This window comes from Salvelinus alpinus, chromosome 5 (assembly GCF_045679555.1).
Source record: "Salvelinus alpinus chromosome 5, SLU_Salpinus.1, whole genome shotgun sequence".
In the NCBI taxonomy this organism is placed as follows: domain Eukaryota; kingdom Metazoa; phylum Chordata; class Actinopteri; order Salmoniformes; family Salmonidae; genus Salvelinus; species Salvelinus alpinus.
In genome coordinates, this window is record NC_092090.1 from 39,156,219 (window position 1) to 39,171,928 (window position 15,710).

The window sequence follows — 15,710 nt, forward strand, 5'->3', positions numbered from 1 at the left end:
GAATCTTCAACTTCAATTGCTCCACCTCCACACTTAACACTACCCCAGAAATCACTCCTGTCAATGGTGCCCTGTTCCTAAGAGCAAAGCAAAAAACAGGTATTTACCCAAGTTGCCTCGCACGGGGCGCTTGCTCCCTCTGATGAAACACAAACAAACATCACAAGTCAACTTTGGGTTACCTTCACCGGCTCAACAGCACCCACCACCTTTTCCACCCAACCTGAAACTACCCATGGATCAGCCAAAAGGCCTGGTTCCACCCTCTTCAAAAATCTCACTCCCACTGGATGAAACGTATCTTTAGCATAACCATTAATGCAGGCTCCGAGCTCCTCACAAGACCTTCTACCCCTACCATTTCACCTCCACAGCTAGAACTGGCGTCCGGCTCACTCTGTTTGAACTTTACACCTATCTTCCTCTACACCCTCTCCCTTGTTATTGCTAGGCTCAACAGATTCAAGCCCATCTTCTGCTCCACCCTCAGTCTTTTCAACCTCCTCTCTCTTTACCTCCAGTCCTCCTCCCTTAACCAATTACCCGACTCCTTCTGAAAATATAAAACTTTTTCAAGCGAAAATCTATTTTTAGCCTCCTCGAGAGACATACTAAGCCATGTACTCCCTCCACTTCAAACACACTACTCTTCTGCCGTAGCGATTGAAAATTTTCACCCCCGTCCAGTTGGTGGGGGCATACAACTCTAACGTTTGTTTGCGGACCGCCATAATACCATAGAAGAAGAAGACCTGAGCGCCTGCCCCTCACCCGGCTTTACAAGTGGGATGCACTGTTGAGTGCTACATCCTGAGGAGTACGTGCTGATTGTATGGAGATTGTGACAGCCGGTTAAATGGCATCACTTGACAAGGCAATAACAAGATGTATGTCAGGAGAAGTGCAGTATTATCATAAGGAGAGTTATACCTGGAATACAGAGGAGGAATGGCGGAAAAAAGGGAGATGGTTTGTCAAAGAAGAAGGGTAGAAAGTGTAAGCAGAGTGGGTTGAAGACAGTAGGAGAAATGGAAGTGAATGAGGGCGCAGTATTGGAGGTGGTAGGTGTGGTGAAGTTCTTGGAGCCCGAGGGTCAGGATAAAGATGAGTCTGTGACAGTAGGAGTGACGTTTTGGGAAAAAGTGGACCCTTGCTTTTTGGCTGATCCATTTGAGGTATCAGGGTAGGTGAATACAGAGTTGGGTGCTGTGGAATCGGTGAGGGTAACCAGAGTATTTTAATAATTGTATGTGTTTCTGCTGGTCAGAGGGAGCAGGCGCTCCGTGTTAAACGAATTGGGGCAAGAGATGTGAATTGTTTTGCTCTCAAGAAAAGGGCGCCATTGAAAGGAGTGATTAATGGGGTAGCGGTAAATGTGAAGCTGACCAACTGAAGGGGAAGATTCCCAGTGTATGTGATGCTCGTCGTTTGGTATGACACAGACAGGGTGGCGTGAGTGAGTCATTGTCTCTACTTTTGAGTTTTGATATTGAGTCTTTGCCCGACAAAGTGATGTTAGGATATATAAGTTATCCTGTACGAGCTTTGTGCTGACTACATTACGTTGTTACATGTATCAAGCTTATGGGCATGTGGAAGCAGTGTGTAGGAGGGAGGTTCTAGGTGTGAGAATAGTACAGAAGGGCATGAGACAAAGGAACGTGTAGCATTGGGGAAAGTAGTGGTATGTGTTAGTTGTAAGGGTGCCCATGGGGCTGTGGATCAGAATTGTCCCGTGCGAGAGAGGCAGGTTGAGGTTTCCAGGATTAGAGTAGTGCAGAAGTTGTCATATGCTGAGGCAGTGAAGAAAGTAGATGAAGAGGGGTCAAGGGGGAGGGATCCTGAGAGGAGTGGTGTGAGTAGTAGATGTCTACCAGTACAGGGGGATAAACCATCAATGATATATGTTTCAGTAAGATTGGATTTTTGGCATTTATAGTAATGGTCATCAACTGTACTGCAGGGATAGAACGTAAGTCGCAAAAAATAGAGGGTGTGGTGGCAGCTGTAGAGAGGTATTTGGGTGTGCGAGACATGACATCAGAAGAATGGTCCCGTGTGGCTCAGTTGGTAGAGCATGGCGCTTGCAACGCCAGGGTTGTGGGTTCATTCCCCACGGGGGGACCAGGATGAATATGTATGAACTTTCCAATTTGTAAGTCGCTCTGGATAAGAGCGTCTGCTAAATGACTTAAATGTAAGAATTACAGGGTGTGTTAAGTGGTGGTGTCCCATCCTTTCAGGCTGTTGGCCTGAAGTAGGACTAAATATATTTAAATAGTGGAGTATGGTATTTATTTATACTTTTTGTGAGTGTAGTGTTAGATGGTAAGGTATTTGTTGAATATTTGTATTTATTTTTAAGCAAATAGCAAGTTATACTCCAGTCTAGTAGGTGGCGGTAATGCAACATTTATTAGATGCGTTAAACCTGCGTTAAACCGTTAAACCTCATCGAAGAAGAAAGAAGCTTGAGTGCCTCTGTTGTCCCTCCGATTTATATCCTCACTCTTTGCTTTTTCTGTCATTCTGCGCCCAGGCCACCTGCTCGACCATGGCTCTGTTGAAGTCCAGCAAGGCAATCTCCAGTATTGGGACTTTCTCCGCATCCCTGGGAGTTTTGTCTACCCGTAACAGGTAATACCAGACATGCAATCTCTGCACTGTCATGTTTGACATTGAATGAATAGCTAGCTAGCTAGCCATGCCCGCAATGACTCAAGTAGCCTAACTTCAAGTTTACTGAGTGGGGGTCCGAAGTGGTCATGCATTTACGTCTCTCATTGTGGTGTAGCTAGCTATCTACCTACCTAATATTTAAATTACATTTGATTTGGTTTGCTAACTGATTGAAACTCGCATTCATCCATCCGCCGCCTGTCGTGACTGAAATGTCCCGTTCATATCTTTGGCTTTAGTCAAGTCATACTTGTAGACTTCAAAGCTCAACGAGTTCACTTACAATCGAACTTGGCAAGGTTACTTTCCAGCTATGGATACTGATACTGTTATTTGGTGGCTCTGTAAAAATATTATTCAGATTTCAGTGGCATGTGGTATGTTGTCATAGTGATCATTCAGTTCGTCCTGTGAAAGGTAAATTATTAAAGCATTTTTCAATTTTAGGGTCACAGAGGCATTTAGCCTTTGAGATTCGACGTATTTTCTCGGTTTGATCTCCCTCGCATACCGTAGCTCCCTAATTCTAGCGTGATCATTGGTTATGGTGTGCAGGCCCCTGGTCGCTGATTGGCCAAGTGATGTCCCGGTTTCTACGGAGATGTGACGACAGTAACCGGTGTCCTTTCGCTTTTTTCTTGGAGGACAAACTCTGCTCGCTTATAAGATACCGCTCCACATATCTGGAAAACAGGCTATGTATTCGAAAAGCATCTGCAAATACACTCTGCATCACTGTCGGTTTTTGTTAGAACACCGTGCGCCGAGTGTTACATTATTCTCATTAAAAAATAATTTCGGTCTGTATTCAAGTGCATTTTAGTCCATTAGCAGTGTACATTCAAATCTGTGACTTCACATTGGATTGACCCTCATTGGTGCTGGCATAAATAGGACTGTCACTGTACTCCCTGGGCCTATGAAGTGTATACCAAGCATATTTATATATGCTCGACATCTCACAAGTTAAAATGTACAAAGGTTCTGTGTGTATGTAGATCGCACAAACTGCTGATAGTAGTAGCAATATGAACCAGTGGGTAGGCTGATAATATACTCAGGTTCTTCTCACTCTGATAACAGATTTGTCAGAATCAGATAACAAGTATTCATATTTGTTATCAGTTTTACTGATTGAGGATCTGATTTTAATGTGCAGTCCCAATGTTTCTGATCAGCAGAGTGTTCAATTTTAGTCGCCTGCGATCTTTTTGTTATTGGACAATGGACGTTCTGTAAGGATGTTCTATAATGCTATATAAACAGGCTCTATGACAGGTGACTGTTCAGTGTGTTCCCTAAAACTCAAGGTGGGTGTCATGTCATCATTCTTGTCTATAGTCTTGTGTTGCGGTCTTGGCGTTGCTGCCCTTTGCGAAGCATTCGGCTCTAAGTATTGCTGTGAGTTCCAGGGTGTTTGAACACAACCGTTGAACCTGAATCTCAATGAGCTGCGGAGTATCACTGCTCAAGTCATAGTGGCTCACCACTACATTTGACATCAAAACATACTACTGTAGCAGTACACACTGGTGAGTAGCATCAGACACAACATGGTTTTAGAGAGTGCAATATTACAGAAGGTTCCAATAGAAATGTAGGCTGTCTAAAACAGATGTGGTTCTCTGTTGGGAGTCTTGCTGTCAACTTACATTTTTTTCCATGCAATGTTTTAAACATATCTCTAGTTCAGCCTCAGCAGGCCTATAGCCTCCAGTACAGCAGTGAGAGGAATATGTAAGATTAGAGGCCCTGCTTTCCCCTCTTTCAAAGGTCATGTGGAAGAGGTCAGGGGCAAGGTCATATGTGTGTGTGTGTGTAATTCTATTAGTTCCTGAACTGGGCCCCTGCTAATTTTCTGTTCTTTCCTCCTCATAAGACACATTCCATACAGGGGGATGGAATCGTTTTGTGTTTGAGAGCATTTGTATGTGTGAGAGCATGTGTGTGTGTGTGTGGAAAGGGAAGTGTGAAGTATTGGATGGATAATCAGCTTGGTGGGGTCAGTGTGAAAAAAAGACCAGGCTCTAATGACCAGATCCAAAGATATGATGAATGAATTTGTTCTGAATTTCAAAGAACCAATCGTTGCCTTTGTTTCAACCACTCCCCCTGCCCTTTAGAGCTGTCATTCTGGTAGTGTAGTGGCGATGGAGAGAGATGGTCATGTATTTAGTGCAGTACATCTCCTCCCTTTTAGTGACTCCCCCTAATGCCATCCAACCCGGGCCCTTCACCTCGACAGACTTTAACTGTGTGTAGTGGTGATTTTGTAATGTGTGTGTGTCTAGCTTTTCGCTGTGCATGTACTGGGGGATGACCAGGCATTCACCAGGTCATAGTCCAGAGTGTTGGTCTACTGTGGGTGGGTGGTGCTACTCTCCTCTGGTTGGGTGAGGGCAACCGTTTCTTGAGCAGAGTATAGTACTGTTTACTGTTGAGTTTGTCTTTTATTTTAAGTCCAGTGTCTTGGAGAAATATAAGCCTATACTGAGTGATTTTAGAAAAAGAAACTCATCCATTGGTGTCTACTGTGAAACAAATAAGAACACAAGTCTGCAAAATTATGTTAAATTAAGCTGCTTCTGTTTGTTTCTCCCCCTCCCCTATGTTGCAGCTCATGGTGGGGTGGAGTGCAGATGGGCCCCCCTGACCCCATCCTGGGGGTGTCGGAGGCCTTTAAGAGGGACACCAGCCCGAAGAAGATGAACCTGGGGGTGGGGGCCTACAGGGACGACCACGGCAAACCCTTTGTGCTCGATTGTGTCCGCAAGGTAGGAATACCATGACAACCAGTGTAACTACCCAGGCTTCCACACACACACAGACAGGGACTAGATAACTATCCCAAGTTTCACCCAGCCATTCATATTTTGAGGTTCACTCCACACAGGAAAGGTGAGTAGCTACGCCGGCTCTTATTGTTTTGTAATCCCGAGCTCAGCATTGGTGAAAGGCCAATCCTGTCACACTGCTATTAGCCCTTTTATGTAAGAACCGGATCAGTTAACAAACACGTAGAAGCATGAAGACGGTGGTTTTCATGTTATTGAGCTGATTCTCACTATACAAGCTTTTATGGAGTTGTAGGCCTGTGTGTTTCTGATTGGTGCATTTCTGCACTGTCATCCTGAGCTTAACTCGTATAATGTATAACCATATGGAACCTCTATTACTGTGTGGATGTGTGTTTGCATACATTTATGTATGTAAGTTTGAGGTGCAGGCTCCAGCAGACCCATGTGTTAGACATTTACAGTATTTCTGCATAGTCGTTCTGAGCTCAGCTCATACAGCCCTGCTAAACCCCAGCTGTGTGTGTTACGCTATCTTTGATTTGGCAGGGCTTTGGATCAGTCAAGAAGTGGATGCTGAGGAAATGTCATCATTAAAAACCTTTCTACTTCCCCTCACACTCACTATTTCTCTACCATCCTTCCCGACTATCTCTCTCTCTCTCTAGGCAGAGGCTCTGATTTCTTCCAAGCAGTTGGATAAGGAGTATCTGGCCATCGGTGGTCTGGGGGACTTCACCAAGTCCTGCGCTCAGCTAGCCCTGGGGGCTGACAGCGAGGTCCTCAAGAGTGGCAGGGTGAGTGGATGCGTGGGTGGTAGCTTGGAAGCACATTTGCTGTCGGTGTGTTAAGTGAATGATAGAAATGCTATTAACATCTCTCTCCTCTCTTCAGAACATCACTGTCCAGACCATTTCAGGAACCGGCTCTCTGTGCATTGGAGCCAACTTCCTGGTAAAGACCTGCCTCTTAACAGCTAAACAGGAAGAGAATGAATGCACCTACACTACCACGGTTCCATTTGGGCCCATAGCCCCCTAGAACAGTGCACCAGCCTATCATACCCTGAAATGACTGCCTTCTCTATAATATATATGCATTACAAATGATTGTGTTCTATAAAACAATACTATCTTCATACCGGTAGTACTGCGGAGTGTGTATGGTGTCAGTCAGTTAATTCATTATATTTTTCTCTAGTCTCGCTTCCACAGTGCGTCCCGTGACGTGTACCTGCCCAAGCCCTCCTGGGGGAACCACACACCCATCTTCAGAGATGCTGGCATGCAGCTGAAAGCCTACCGCTACTACGACCCCTCCACCTGCGGCTTCGACTTCAACGGGGCGCTCGACGACATCTCTGTGAGAGAGGGATGGGAAAGGGGGGGGTTGTATGATTCAACACTGACATGGAGGACCATTACCATGTCTTCTGAGATCTGTCTTTATATTGTTATGTTGACTTAATAAGGTTACGGTGTGGGGGTCTATTTCCGTCATGAGAATCTGATTTGAATGTTAGTGTAACACTATTTTCCCTCTGATACAGAAAATGCCAGAGAAGAGTGTGATCATGCTGCATGCCTGTGCCCATAACCCCACCGGTGTGGACCCCAAGCCTGAGCAGTGGAAGGAGATCGCTGACCTGGTGAAGGTGAGTGTGCTTACCATAGATATGAAAGACCTCAATGGTGATTTCTCTGTAAATGCCCTAACTAGCTAAAGTCTCTGTCACTGTTGGGACTCTACTGCTGAAGAGCTTTACTGCCCAGTGCCTACAGGTGTTTTGTGTGAAGACTGACATCTTTACTGTGCCAGACAACTATTTACACACACGGTCCTAATAATAACTCCTCCCCTGTTCTGCTGTTCCTTCAGAAAAGGGACCTGTTGGTGTTCTTTGACATGGCCTACCAGGGCTTTGCCAGTGGAGATATTGATCGTGATGCCTGGGCTGTTCGTCACTTCATCGAGCAGGGCCACAAAATTGTCCTGTCTCAGTCCTTCGCTAAGAACATGGGCCTCTACGGTCGGTCTCATTATACACACACACAAAATCTCACTCACAAACTATGGTATTGACATAGGAGAATGGGGAAAAACTCCCACCGGTGTGGTATCTTACCTGTCTGTGTGTTGACAGGTGAGCGAGTGGGAGGGTTCACTGTGGTGTGTAACGATGCCGAGGAAGCTAAGAGGGTGGAGTCTCAGCTGAAGATTCTGATCCGGCCAATGTACTCCAACCCTCCAATGAATGGAGCCAGAATCGCTGCCACTATTCTCAACACACCAGACCTTTATAAAATCTGGTAAGTGTACATACACACATATACACGACCCCAAAAATTTTGTTTGCCCATTTAACTGATCCTGTGATTTCGTAATCTAGCTGACTGCCTAGGAAGGTATCGGAGTTCTCTTTGGAGTGGTCTCCTGTCTCTACACACAACTTCCATTCTGTTTCCTCATCAACCCCCCTGATTAACCTCTCTACACAGGTTGGAGGAGGTCCACGGCATGGCCAACCGCATCATCAAGATGAGGGAGCAGCTGGCGGCCAACCTGAAGAACGAGGGCTCCACTCACAACTGGCAGCATGTCATCGACCAAATCGGCATGTTCTGCTTCACAGGCCTCAAGCCTGAACAGGTACACACACAAACGACCACACCCACTCTTTATATCCACACCTGTACCTTACAACCTTATAAGACATTATTATATTCATATTGGTCATATTCATCAGTTGGAATTAAGTTCTAGTATAATGATAAATTGCGTTGACTCCAGGTGTTTGTGTGTGTCTACCCCAGGTTGAGCGTCTGACTAAGGAGTTTTCAGTGTACATGACCAAGGATGGTAGAATCTCCATGGCAGGCGTCACTTCCAGCAATGTGGGATACCTAGCGCATGGAATCCACGCCGTCACTAAGTAAAAAGGAGAATGCTGGGAGAAACAGCGGGGCACGGTGGTGCTGGACACAATCCAAATTAAAATAACACCCTGAAAAATAGCATTTTGTGTCATTTTACTCTCCCTGCCCTCCCCACCCAACCCTTACAGAGGAGCTGGACATTCTTAAAGACTGTCAATTGTTCATCGTCAAGTTCAACTTTGACCTCAACCTTCCTCGCGGTAGGGAGGCCACCATGTCAAAGGTTGTTTAGTGATGGTCCAATGATCTGCCCTACATTTGACTAATGAGCTGATGTCTGATGTCTCTCTTCTACTCTTATTTATTGTATGTTAAAGGTTAATATTAATTAACTTAATAAATGGCTTAATAATGACAGGTTAATATTTTCTTTTAAACCTCTGCCTGCTGTGGTCCAAATTACTGTTAGGCTACAGATGAGTTTACCAACACTTAGGCTCTGTTGTGTGTGAGAATTGTGAACTCTTGTCTGTCATTGCATATTTCTGTAGGATGTGAAAGTTCAACTTTTCCTCCACACCAGTAGAGTAGCAGAAAACTCAGCATTTCCAGATAACAATTAGTTATAAGATTGTCTGGCACTACCTTTAGATGAGATACGGTCATTGATATTTGAATATGCTTTAGAAGTGGACAATAATGTATGATCATTCAGTCCTTTCACTCAGCCTCTGTCTCTTGCATTTCCACTTGCATAATCTTGTCTTTGATACTCACTATAAATAATTATATTACTGTACAAGTTTTGTGCTTTTTGCACTAAGAGCAGGGTCTACTGTGGGGGTCTTTCTTCTAAGTGTTGATGAGTGAGCAGTCAGCCAGCCAGTCTTAAATGCCCACTGAATGTTCCTCACCCCCCCCAAACAATGGTTTGAAGTTTTAAAGGTGCAATATACAGAAATCGCTCTGCCATTTCCTGGTTGCTAAAATTCTAATAGTTTGCCTAATTTCAGTTTGACAAGTAATGTGTAGAGAATCATTGTACCATCTAAACCGCTGTGGAATATATCTTCAATAACCGAAAGTTTTGTATTTTCAGCTGTTCAAAGCTGGTGTACAAAACTGAAAGTAAGATGCAAAAAATGAAACTTAATGGTAAGCAGAGACAGCGCACAGAACAGATCTACTGCTTCTTAGACTTGCTTTCAATGACAATGACTGATCTATAACTAAACAATTCCATTTGAATTTGGTCCAAAAAGTTAAATTGCAGCTTTAAAAGGATAGACTGTCCTATGATGGTGCTCTTGTATTTCCACAAGAAAAGGCATTTTACAAGTGTTATTTAGATCACTGGGCGACTCCTATCCCCTCTGTTTCAGAACCAAGAGGTTATAGAACTTCTATTAATATATGTATAGACACTGTTTTGCTCCAATGATCAGCCTTTGAACATTTTCTCTGTGTGTGTCTTTCTGATTGTAACAAGACAGATTGTGCAGGGAAATTCACCTTTCTGCTGTCTACTCATGAAGATTAAGCTGCTCTGTCACCATTTTCGGGTTAGCGCAAAATAATAAAACAATATGGAGCATCGGTCAGGTCTTTCTCTGAACAATTAAAAAAATATCTATCATTGAAGTAACTGGGCTTATTTTGTATTTCTTTCTAACAAGAATATTGTCAAACCAAATGTAAGAAACTGAACTGATTCCGTTGGACTATGGCAATGGTACCCAACCTTTTTCAGTTACTGTACCACCAACTGAATTTTGCTCTGGCCGGAGTACCCCTGAAATAGCCCTCATGCATTTTACCAGTAGGCTGGTGGTCTCATGAATCTTCTCAAGTACCCCCTGTGGATAGACCAAGTACCCCTGGTTGGGAACCAGTGTAGGACATGATTTTACTATGAAAATCATTGGTTTTATTAAACACAAAATACTCTCGTTTTATGAAGATGTATCTGCAGTACACAGGAGGTTGGTGGCAAATTAATTGGGGAGGGCAGGCTCGTGATAATGGCTGGAGTGGAATGGTATCAAATACATCAAACATACAGTTGAAGTTGGAAGTTTACATGCACTTAGATTGGAGTCATTAAAACTTGTTTTTCAACCACGCCACAAATGTCTTGTTAACAAACTATAGTTTTGGCAAGTCAGTTAGGACATCTTTGTGCATGACACAAGTCATTTTTCCGACAATTGTTTACAGACAGATTATTTCACTTATAATTCACTGTATCACAATTCCAGTGGGTAAGAAGTTTACATACACAAAGTTGACTGTGCCTTTAAACAGCTTGGAAAAGTCCAGAAAATTATGTCATGGCTTTAGAAGCTTCTGATAGGTTAATTGACATCATTTGAATCATTCGGAGGTTTACCTGTGGATGTATTTCAAGGCCTACCTTCAAACCCAGTGCCTCTTTGCTTGACATCATGGGAAAATCAAAAGAAATCAGTCAAGACCTCAGAAAAACAATTGTAGACCTCCACAAGTCTGGTTCATCCTTGGGAGCAATTTCCAAAGGCCTGAAGGTACCACGTTCATCTGTACAAACAATAGTATGCAAGTATAAACAACATGGGACCACACAGCCATCATACCGCTCAAAAAGGAGACGCGTTCTGTCTCCTAGAGTTGAACGTACTTTGGTGTGAAAAGTGCAAATAAATCCAAGAACAACAGCAAAGGACCTTGTGACGATGCTGGAGGAAACAGGTACAAAAGTATCTATATCCACAGTAAAATGAGTCCTATATTGACATAACCTGAAAGGCCGCTCAGCAAGGAAGAAGCCACTGCTCCAAAACCGCCATAAAAAAGCCAGACTATGGTGTGCAACTGCACATGGGGCAAAGATCGTACTTTTTGGAGAAATGTCCTCTGGTCTGATGAAACAAAAATAGAACTGTTTGGCCATAATGACCATCGTTATGTTTGGAGGAAAAGGGAGAGGCTTGCAAGCCGAAGAACACCATCCCAACCGTGAAGCACGGGGGTGGCAGCATCATGTTGTGGGGGTGCTTTGCTGCAGGAGGGACTGGTGCACTTCACAAAATAGATGGCATCATGAGGCAATCCTATAGAACATTTGTGGGCAGAACTGAAAAAGCGTGTGCGAGCAAGGAGGCCTACAAACCTGACTCAGTACACCAGCTCTGTCAGGAGGAATGGGTTTGAAATTCACCCAAAGGCTACCCAAAACGTTTGACCCAAGTGTTTCAGTATGATATGTTGGATAAAGGAATAAAGACAGACACCAATGTCTAGTTCAATAGCCTAGTTCATGCATTGTACAAATCCCTACACGCGAAGTCCGGGGAACAGTCCGGGTAGTCGAATACCTATCAACTAGACTCCGTAACATCATCATTTTCAATAGAAAGTGCAAACATAACGGCATAACATTAAGTTCTTAACAGTCAAGTCATAACAATTGAAAAAGCATGACATTTTCTTTTTATTTCAGTTGTCATCTTCCTTTTCTTTTCTTTTTTCTTTTTTTATTAACAGAGAACAAGTTAACCAACCATGCTATTTTGTTTGTTTTTTCGCATTGGCCGTAACTTGTTTTGAACATAATGTTGCTGCTACCATCTCTTATGACCTAAAAGAGCTTCTGAACATTAGAACAGGGATTACTCGCCTCAAATTGGATGAGGAGTTCTTCAATGAGTCGGACGCGAGGGATATACTACAGACACCCTACCAGGCCAAGATCCCCGTATATTCGCTGGAAAAGGAAATGTAGGTTTCGCGGAAAGAGATCAGGATGCATTGTGAGGATCAGGCGATGACTGGATAATCTGCCCTTGCCTTCTGTTCTGCTAGCTAACGTTCAATTGCTGGAAAATAAATGTGACGAACTGAAAGCACGTATATCCTTCCAACAGGACATTATAAACTGTAATATCTTATGTTTCACCGAGTCGTGGCTGAATGACGACATTAGGAACATACAGCTGGCGGGTTATCTTCTTACGGCTAGGGGTTCCGCTAGCTTAACTTCTTGTTAATCTACCCATCGTGTCTGATTTCAAAAAGGCTTTACAGCGAAAGCACACCATATGATTATGGTAGGTTAGAGCCTAGTCACAAAAACACATACAGACATTTTCCAGCCAAAGAGAGGAGTCACAAAAAGCAGAAATAGAGATAAAATGAATCACTAACCTTTGATGATATTCATCAGATGGCACTCATAGGACTTCATGTTACACAATACATTTATGTTTTGTTCGATAAAGTTCATATTTATATCCAAAAATCTCAGCTTACATTGGTGCGTTATGGTCAGTAATGTTGTGCCTCGAAAACATCCGGCGAATTTTCAGAGAGCCACATCAATTTACAGAAATACTCATCATAATCTTTGATAAAAGATACAACTGTTATGCACAGAATAAAAAACTTTACGGAAAAAGCACACCATGCAATAATCTGAGTACGGCGCTCAGACACACAAATAAGCCATACAGGTACCCGCCATGTTGTGGAGTCAACAGAAGTCAGAAATAGCATTATAAATATTTACTTACCTTTGATGATCTTCATCAGAATGCTCTCCCAGGAATCCCAGTTCCCCAACAACTGTTTGTTTTGTTCGATAGTCCATCATTTATGTCCAAATACCTCCTTTTTGTTCGCGCGTTCAGTTCACAATCCAAACTCACGAGGCGCGGGCAAGTCCAGGCGAAAGTTCAGATGAAAAGTCCAAAAAGTTATATAACAGTTCATAGAAGCATGTCAAACGATGTATAGAATACATTTTTAGGATGTTTTTAACATAATTTTTCAATAATGTTTCAACCGGAGAATTCCTTTGTCTTTAGAAATGCAATGGAACGCAGGTCGCTCTCACGGCCATGCACGTGACCAGTTCATGGCACTCTACCAGACATCTGGTTGAAACAGCTCTCATGCTCTCCTCCTTCACAGTAGAAGCCTCAAACAAGGTTCTAAAGACTGTTGACATCTAGTGGAAGCCTTAGGAAGTGCAATATGACATTGAAAGATTAGTGGAATCTGTGTGGGTAGCTGGACAGGTAGGATGACTGACAGTGAAGGTGAACAGGTGGTCACGTGTCAGGTGACAGAGGAATGGATGAGACTGAGGCAGGAATTCCTTTAACCATAAAGTGGTATATTTACTGAGTAGTGTGGATTCATGGACGCACAGAACTTCTGGAGCAGACGGAGTTAAGGAAGAGAAAGCAGCGAGATCAGGCGATGGCGTTTTCCTCCTTTTATGGGGATGAGATCTGTCGGTCATTGCCGCCTGACCTAATTAAAGCGCCCCTGGCCCAGCTGAGTAAGTGGCCATGAATTAAAGGATTATTCCACCAACTCCATGGGCCTTTTCTACAGCCACCCTGGAAATTTGTTAAATTCCACACTCCTCAAAAAGGCTCATTGCTCCCCATCCTCCGTCATCTCATGGAGAGGAATTAGTCGAGCAACTGGCCGGATATATGTCCGGTTCTTTACCTGGATCTCCACTGGCGACCATCGGTCCCAGGCATGGTCTTAGTGATACGTCCCACCGGCCAGGAGGCTCGAAGCAGTTGAGGGTCCACCATCATTACTACTTGACAAGTTTCCAGGCTGGCCATTTCTCTCCGCCATTTCCCTCTGTGCTGTAGGCTTGGTAGGTAATCCCAAATGAATCGGGCCCAGAAATGGTCAGCCAAGATCTGGCTGTGTCGCCACCGGCGTCTGCCAGGATCTTGTACGGTTTCCCCCGTCGGGAGATAAACCGCCGTAGGGCCATGAGGAAGGCTTCAGTATCCAAACTCTCCAGTAGGTCCAGGTGGACACACCTAGTTGTCAAACACTTGAATAGAATGCCCCAGCGCTTTTCCACTCGACGACCTAGCTTGATTGTCAAGGGGCCAAAGCAATCTACTCCTGTTGACCAGAAGGATGGTTTGAGGAGGCGCAAGCGAGCAGGGGGTAAATCTGCCATTTTGGGCACAAGAGCCCACTCTAGGACTGAGATGGAGCTGCATACCGGATACCCTTGGGTACAAGCACCGCTCAGCCCTGAGTACGGAAACCCCCACTCTGCGCACCATCTATCGGACCCTGGGCAGTCAATACGATCCCCTTGGGTATATCCTGCCATACACAACCCGGGCCAAAGTCTTAGTCCAGGACCTGTGGCAGACCAAGAGCGCGGGCCGGCGCGGGCCGGAGCCACATCTCTGACATTCTACGCAGGCGTATTGGTGCTTACGAATGGCTCCTCGTCCTCCAAGTATCCAGTACTTCCGCCTCATCTCCCCATAGACCCTCTCTGGCCCTGGGTGGAGAAGCCTCTCATCATAACTCTTGATGAGGAGCCTGGTAAGAGGGTGTCTGGAGTCAAGGATAATTGGGTGGATAGCATCGGGGTCCAAAACTTCTGCTTGGCGCAGCTTCCCTCCGACTCTGATCACTCCAAGGATTTGATCATATTCTGGGGCGAGAGAGAGAAGACAACTCTCCTTAGCAACTTCCCTACCGGCTTTCAGAGCTTTTAGCTCCTCAGGGAAGCTAACTGCTTGTGCATGCTGGAGGAGTAGTGTCTCTGCCGCGAGGGAGGTGGGTATAGAAGCCACCCCACCTGAGGTCTGGTTTGTGGCGGCGATCAGATCCGGCAGTGTTTGGGATTGTGCTAGGTCAGGGAGAGCTGTTGTTGGTTCCGTAGAGATGCTGTAGCATTGGGCGGACTTCCTTAACTCATGAGCTTCAGTTGGTTACGGAGGGGCCGCACGCCTGTGGGCTGTCGGCCACTCGTTCTCTGGTTGGGACAAGAATGGTGGTCCCAAGCTCCAGCGATGGGGTTGAGCCAGTTCCTTAAGGGTTTTACCGCGAGTAACGTCATCAGCAGGATTGTTTATGCTATCAACATACCTCCAGTCCTGGACTTCTGTTAGGTCTTGGATTTCCGCAATGCGAGTTCCGATGAACACCTTATACCTGCAGGACTCCGATGTGAGCCAGGGCAATACAGTGGTTGAATCACTCCAGTAGATGACCAAGGTGAGCAAGGTGAGCTCGGCTCGCAAGGTAGAGGCCAACTGGGCTCCGGAAAGGGCAGCACTGAGTTCCAGCCTAGGCATTGACAACTGCTTCTTGGGTGCGACCCTGGACCTGGCCATGACACAGGAGACATGGGTGTGGCCTGCTTTATCCTCCACTCTTAGATAGGAAACCGCCCCATGAGCTCGCTCTGAAGCGTCACAGAACACATGCAGTTCCAGGCATGATCCCAGTTGTTCAGCACAGGGTGGTACATAACATCTTGGCAGTTGGACCTCAGAGAGCTCCGATAACTCTGTTTCCCAACAGATCCATCGTTCCACTAGGT

At 44.8% G+C, this 15,710-nt stretch overlaps 1 protein-coding gene across 1 annotated transcript; it reads left to right on the forward strand.

Annotated features, from left to right (window-relative positions):
* The first annotated feature begins 2,448 nt into the window (after positions 1-2,448).
* On the forward strand, positions 2,449-9,995 carry LOC139576106 (aspartate aminotransferase, mitochondrial-like). The gene is made up of 10 exons (XM_071401787.1): positions 2,449-2,637; positions 5,297-5,453; positions 6,143-6,271; positions 6,369-6,428; positions 6,675-6,836; positions 7,024-7,128; positions 7,353-7,503; positions 7,618-7,783; positions 7,973-8,123; positions 8,288-9,995. Exons 1-10 carry the CDS (start codon positions 2,555-2,557, stop codon positions 8,408-8,410), a joined length of 1,287 nt encoding a protein of 428 aa, XP_071257888.1. The 5' UTR covers positions 2,449-2,554; the 3' UTR covers positions 8,411-9,995.
* Positions 9,996-15,710: the final 5,715 nt, after the last annotated feature.

Bases quoted from the DNA above. Each gene is read 5' to 3' on its own strand.
- LOC139576106 (XM_071401787.1), top strand. From the start codon at position 2,555: ATGGCTCTGTTGAAGTCCAGCAAGGCAATCTCCAGTATTGGGACTTTC. The intron at 5,454-6,142 runs GTAGGAATACCA...CTCTCTCTCTAG, and splicing joins TGCTCGATTGTGTCCGCAAG to GCAGAGGCTCTGATTTCTTC. The intron at 6,837-7,023 runs GTGAGAGAGGGA...CCTCTGATACAG, and splicing joins GGGCGCTCGACGACATCTCT to AAAATGCCAGAGAAGAGTGT.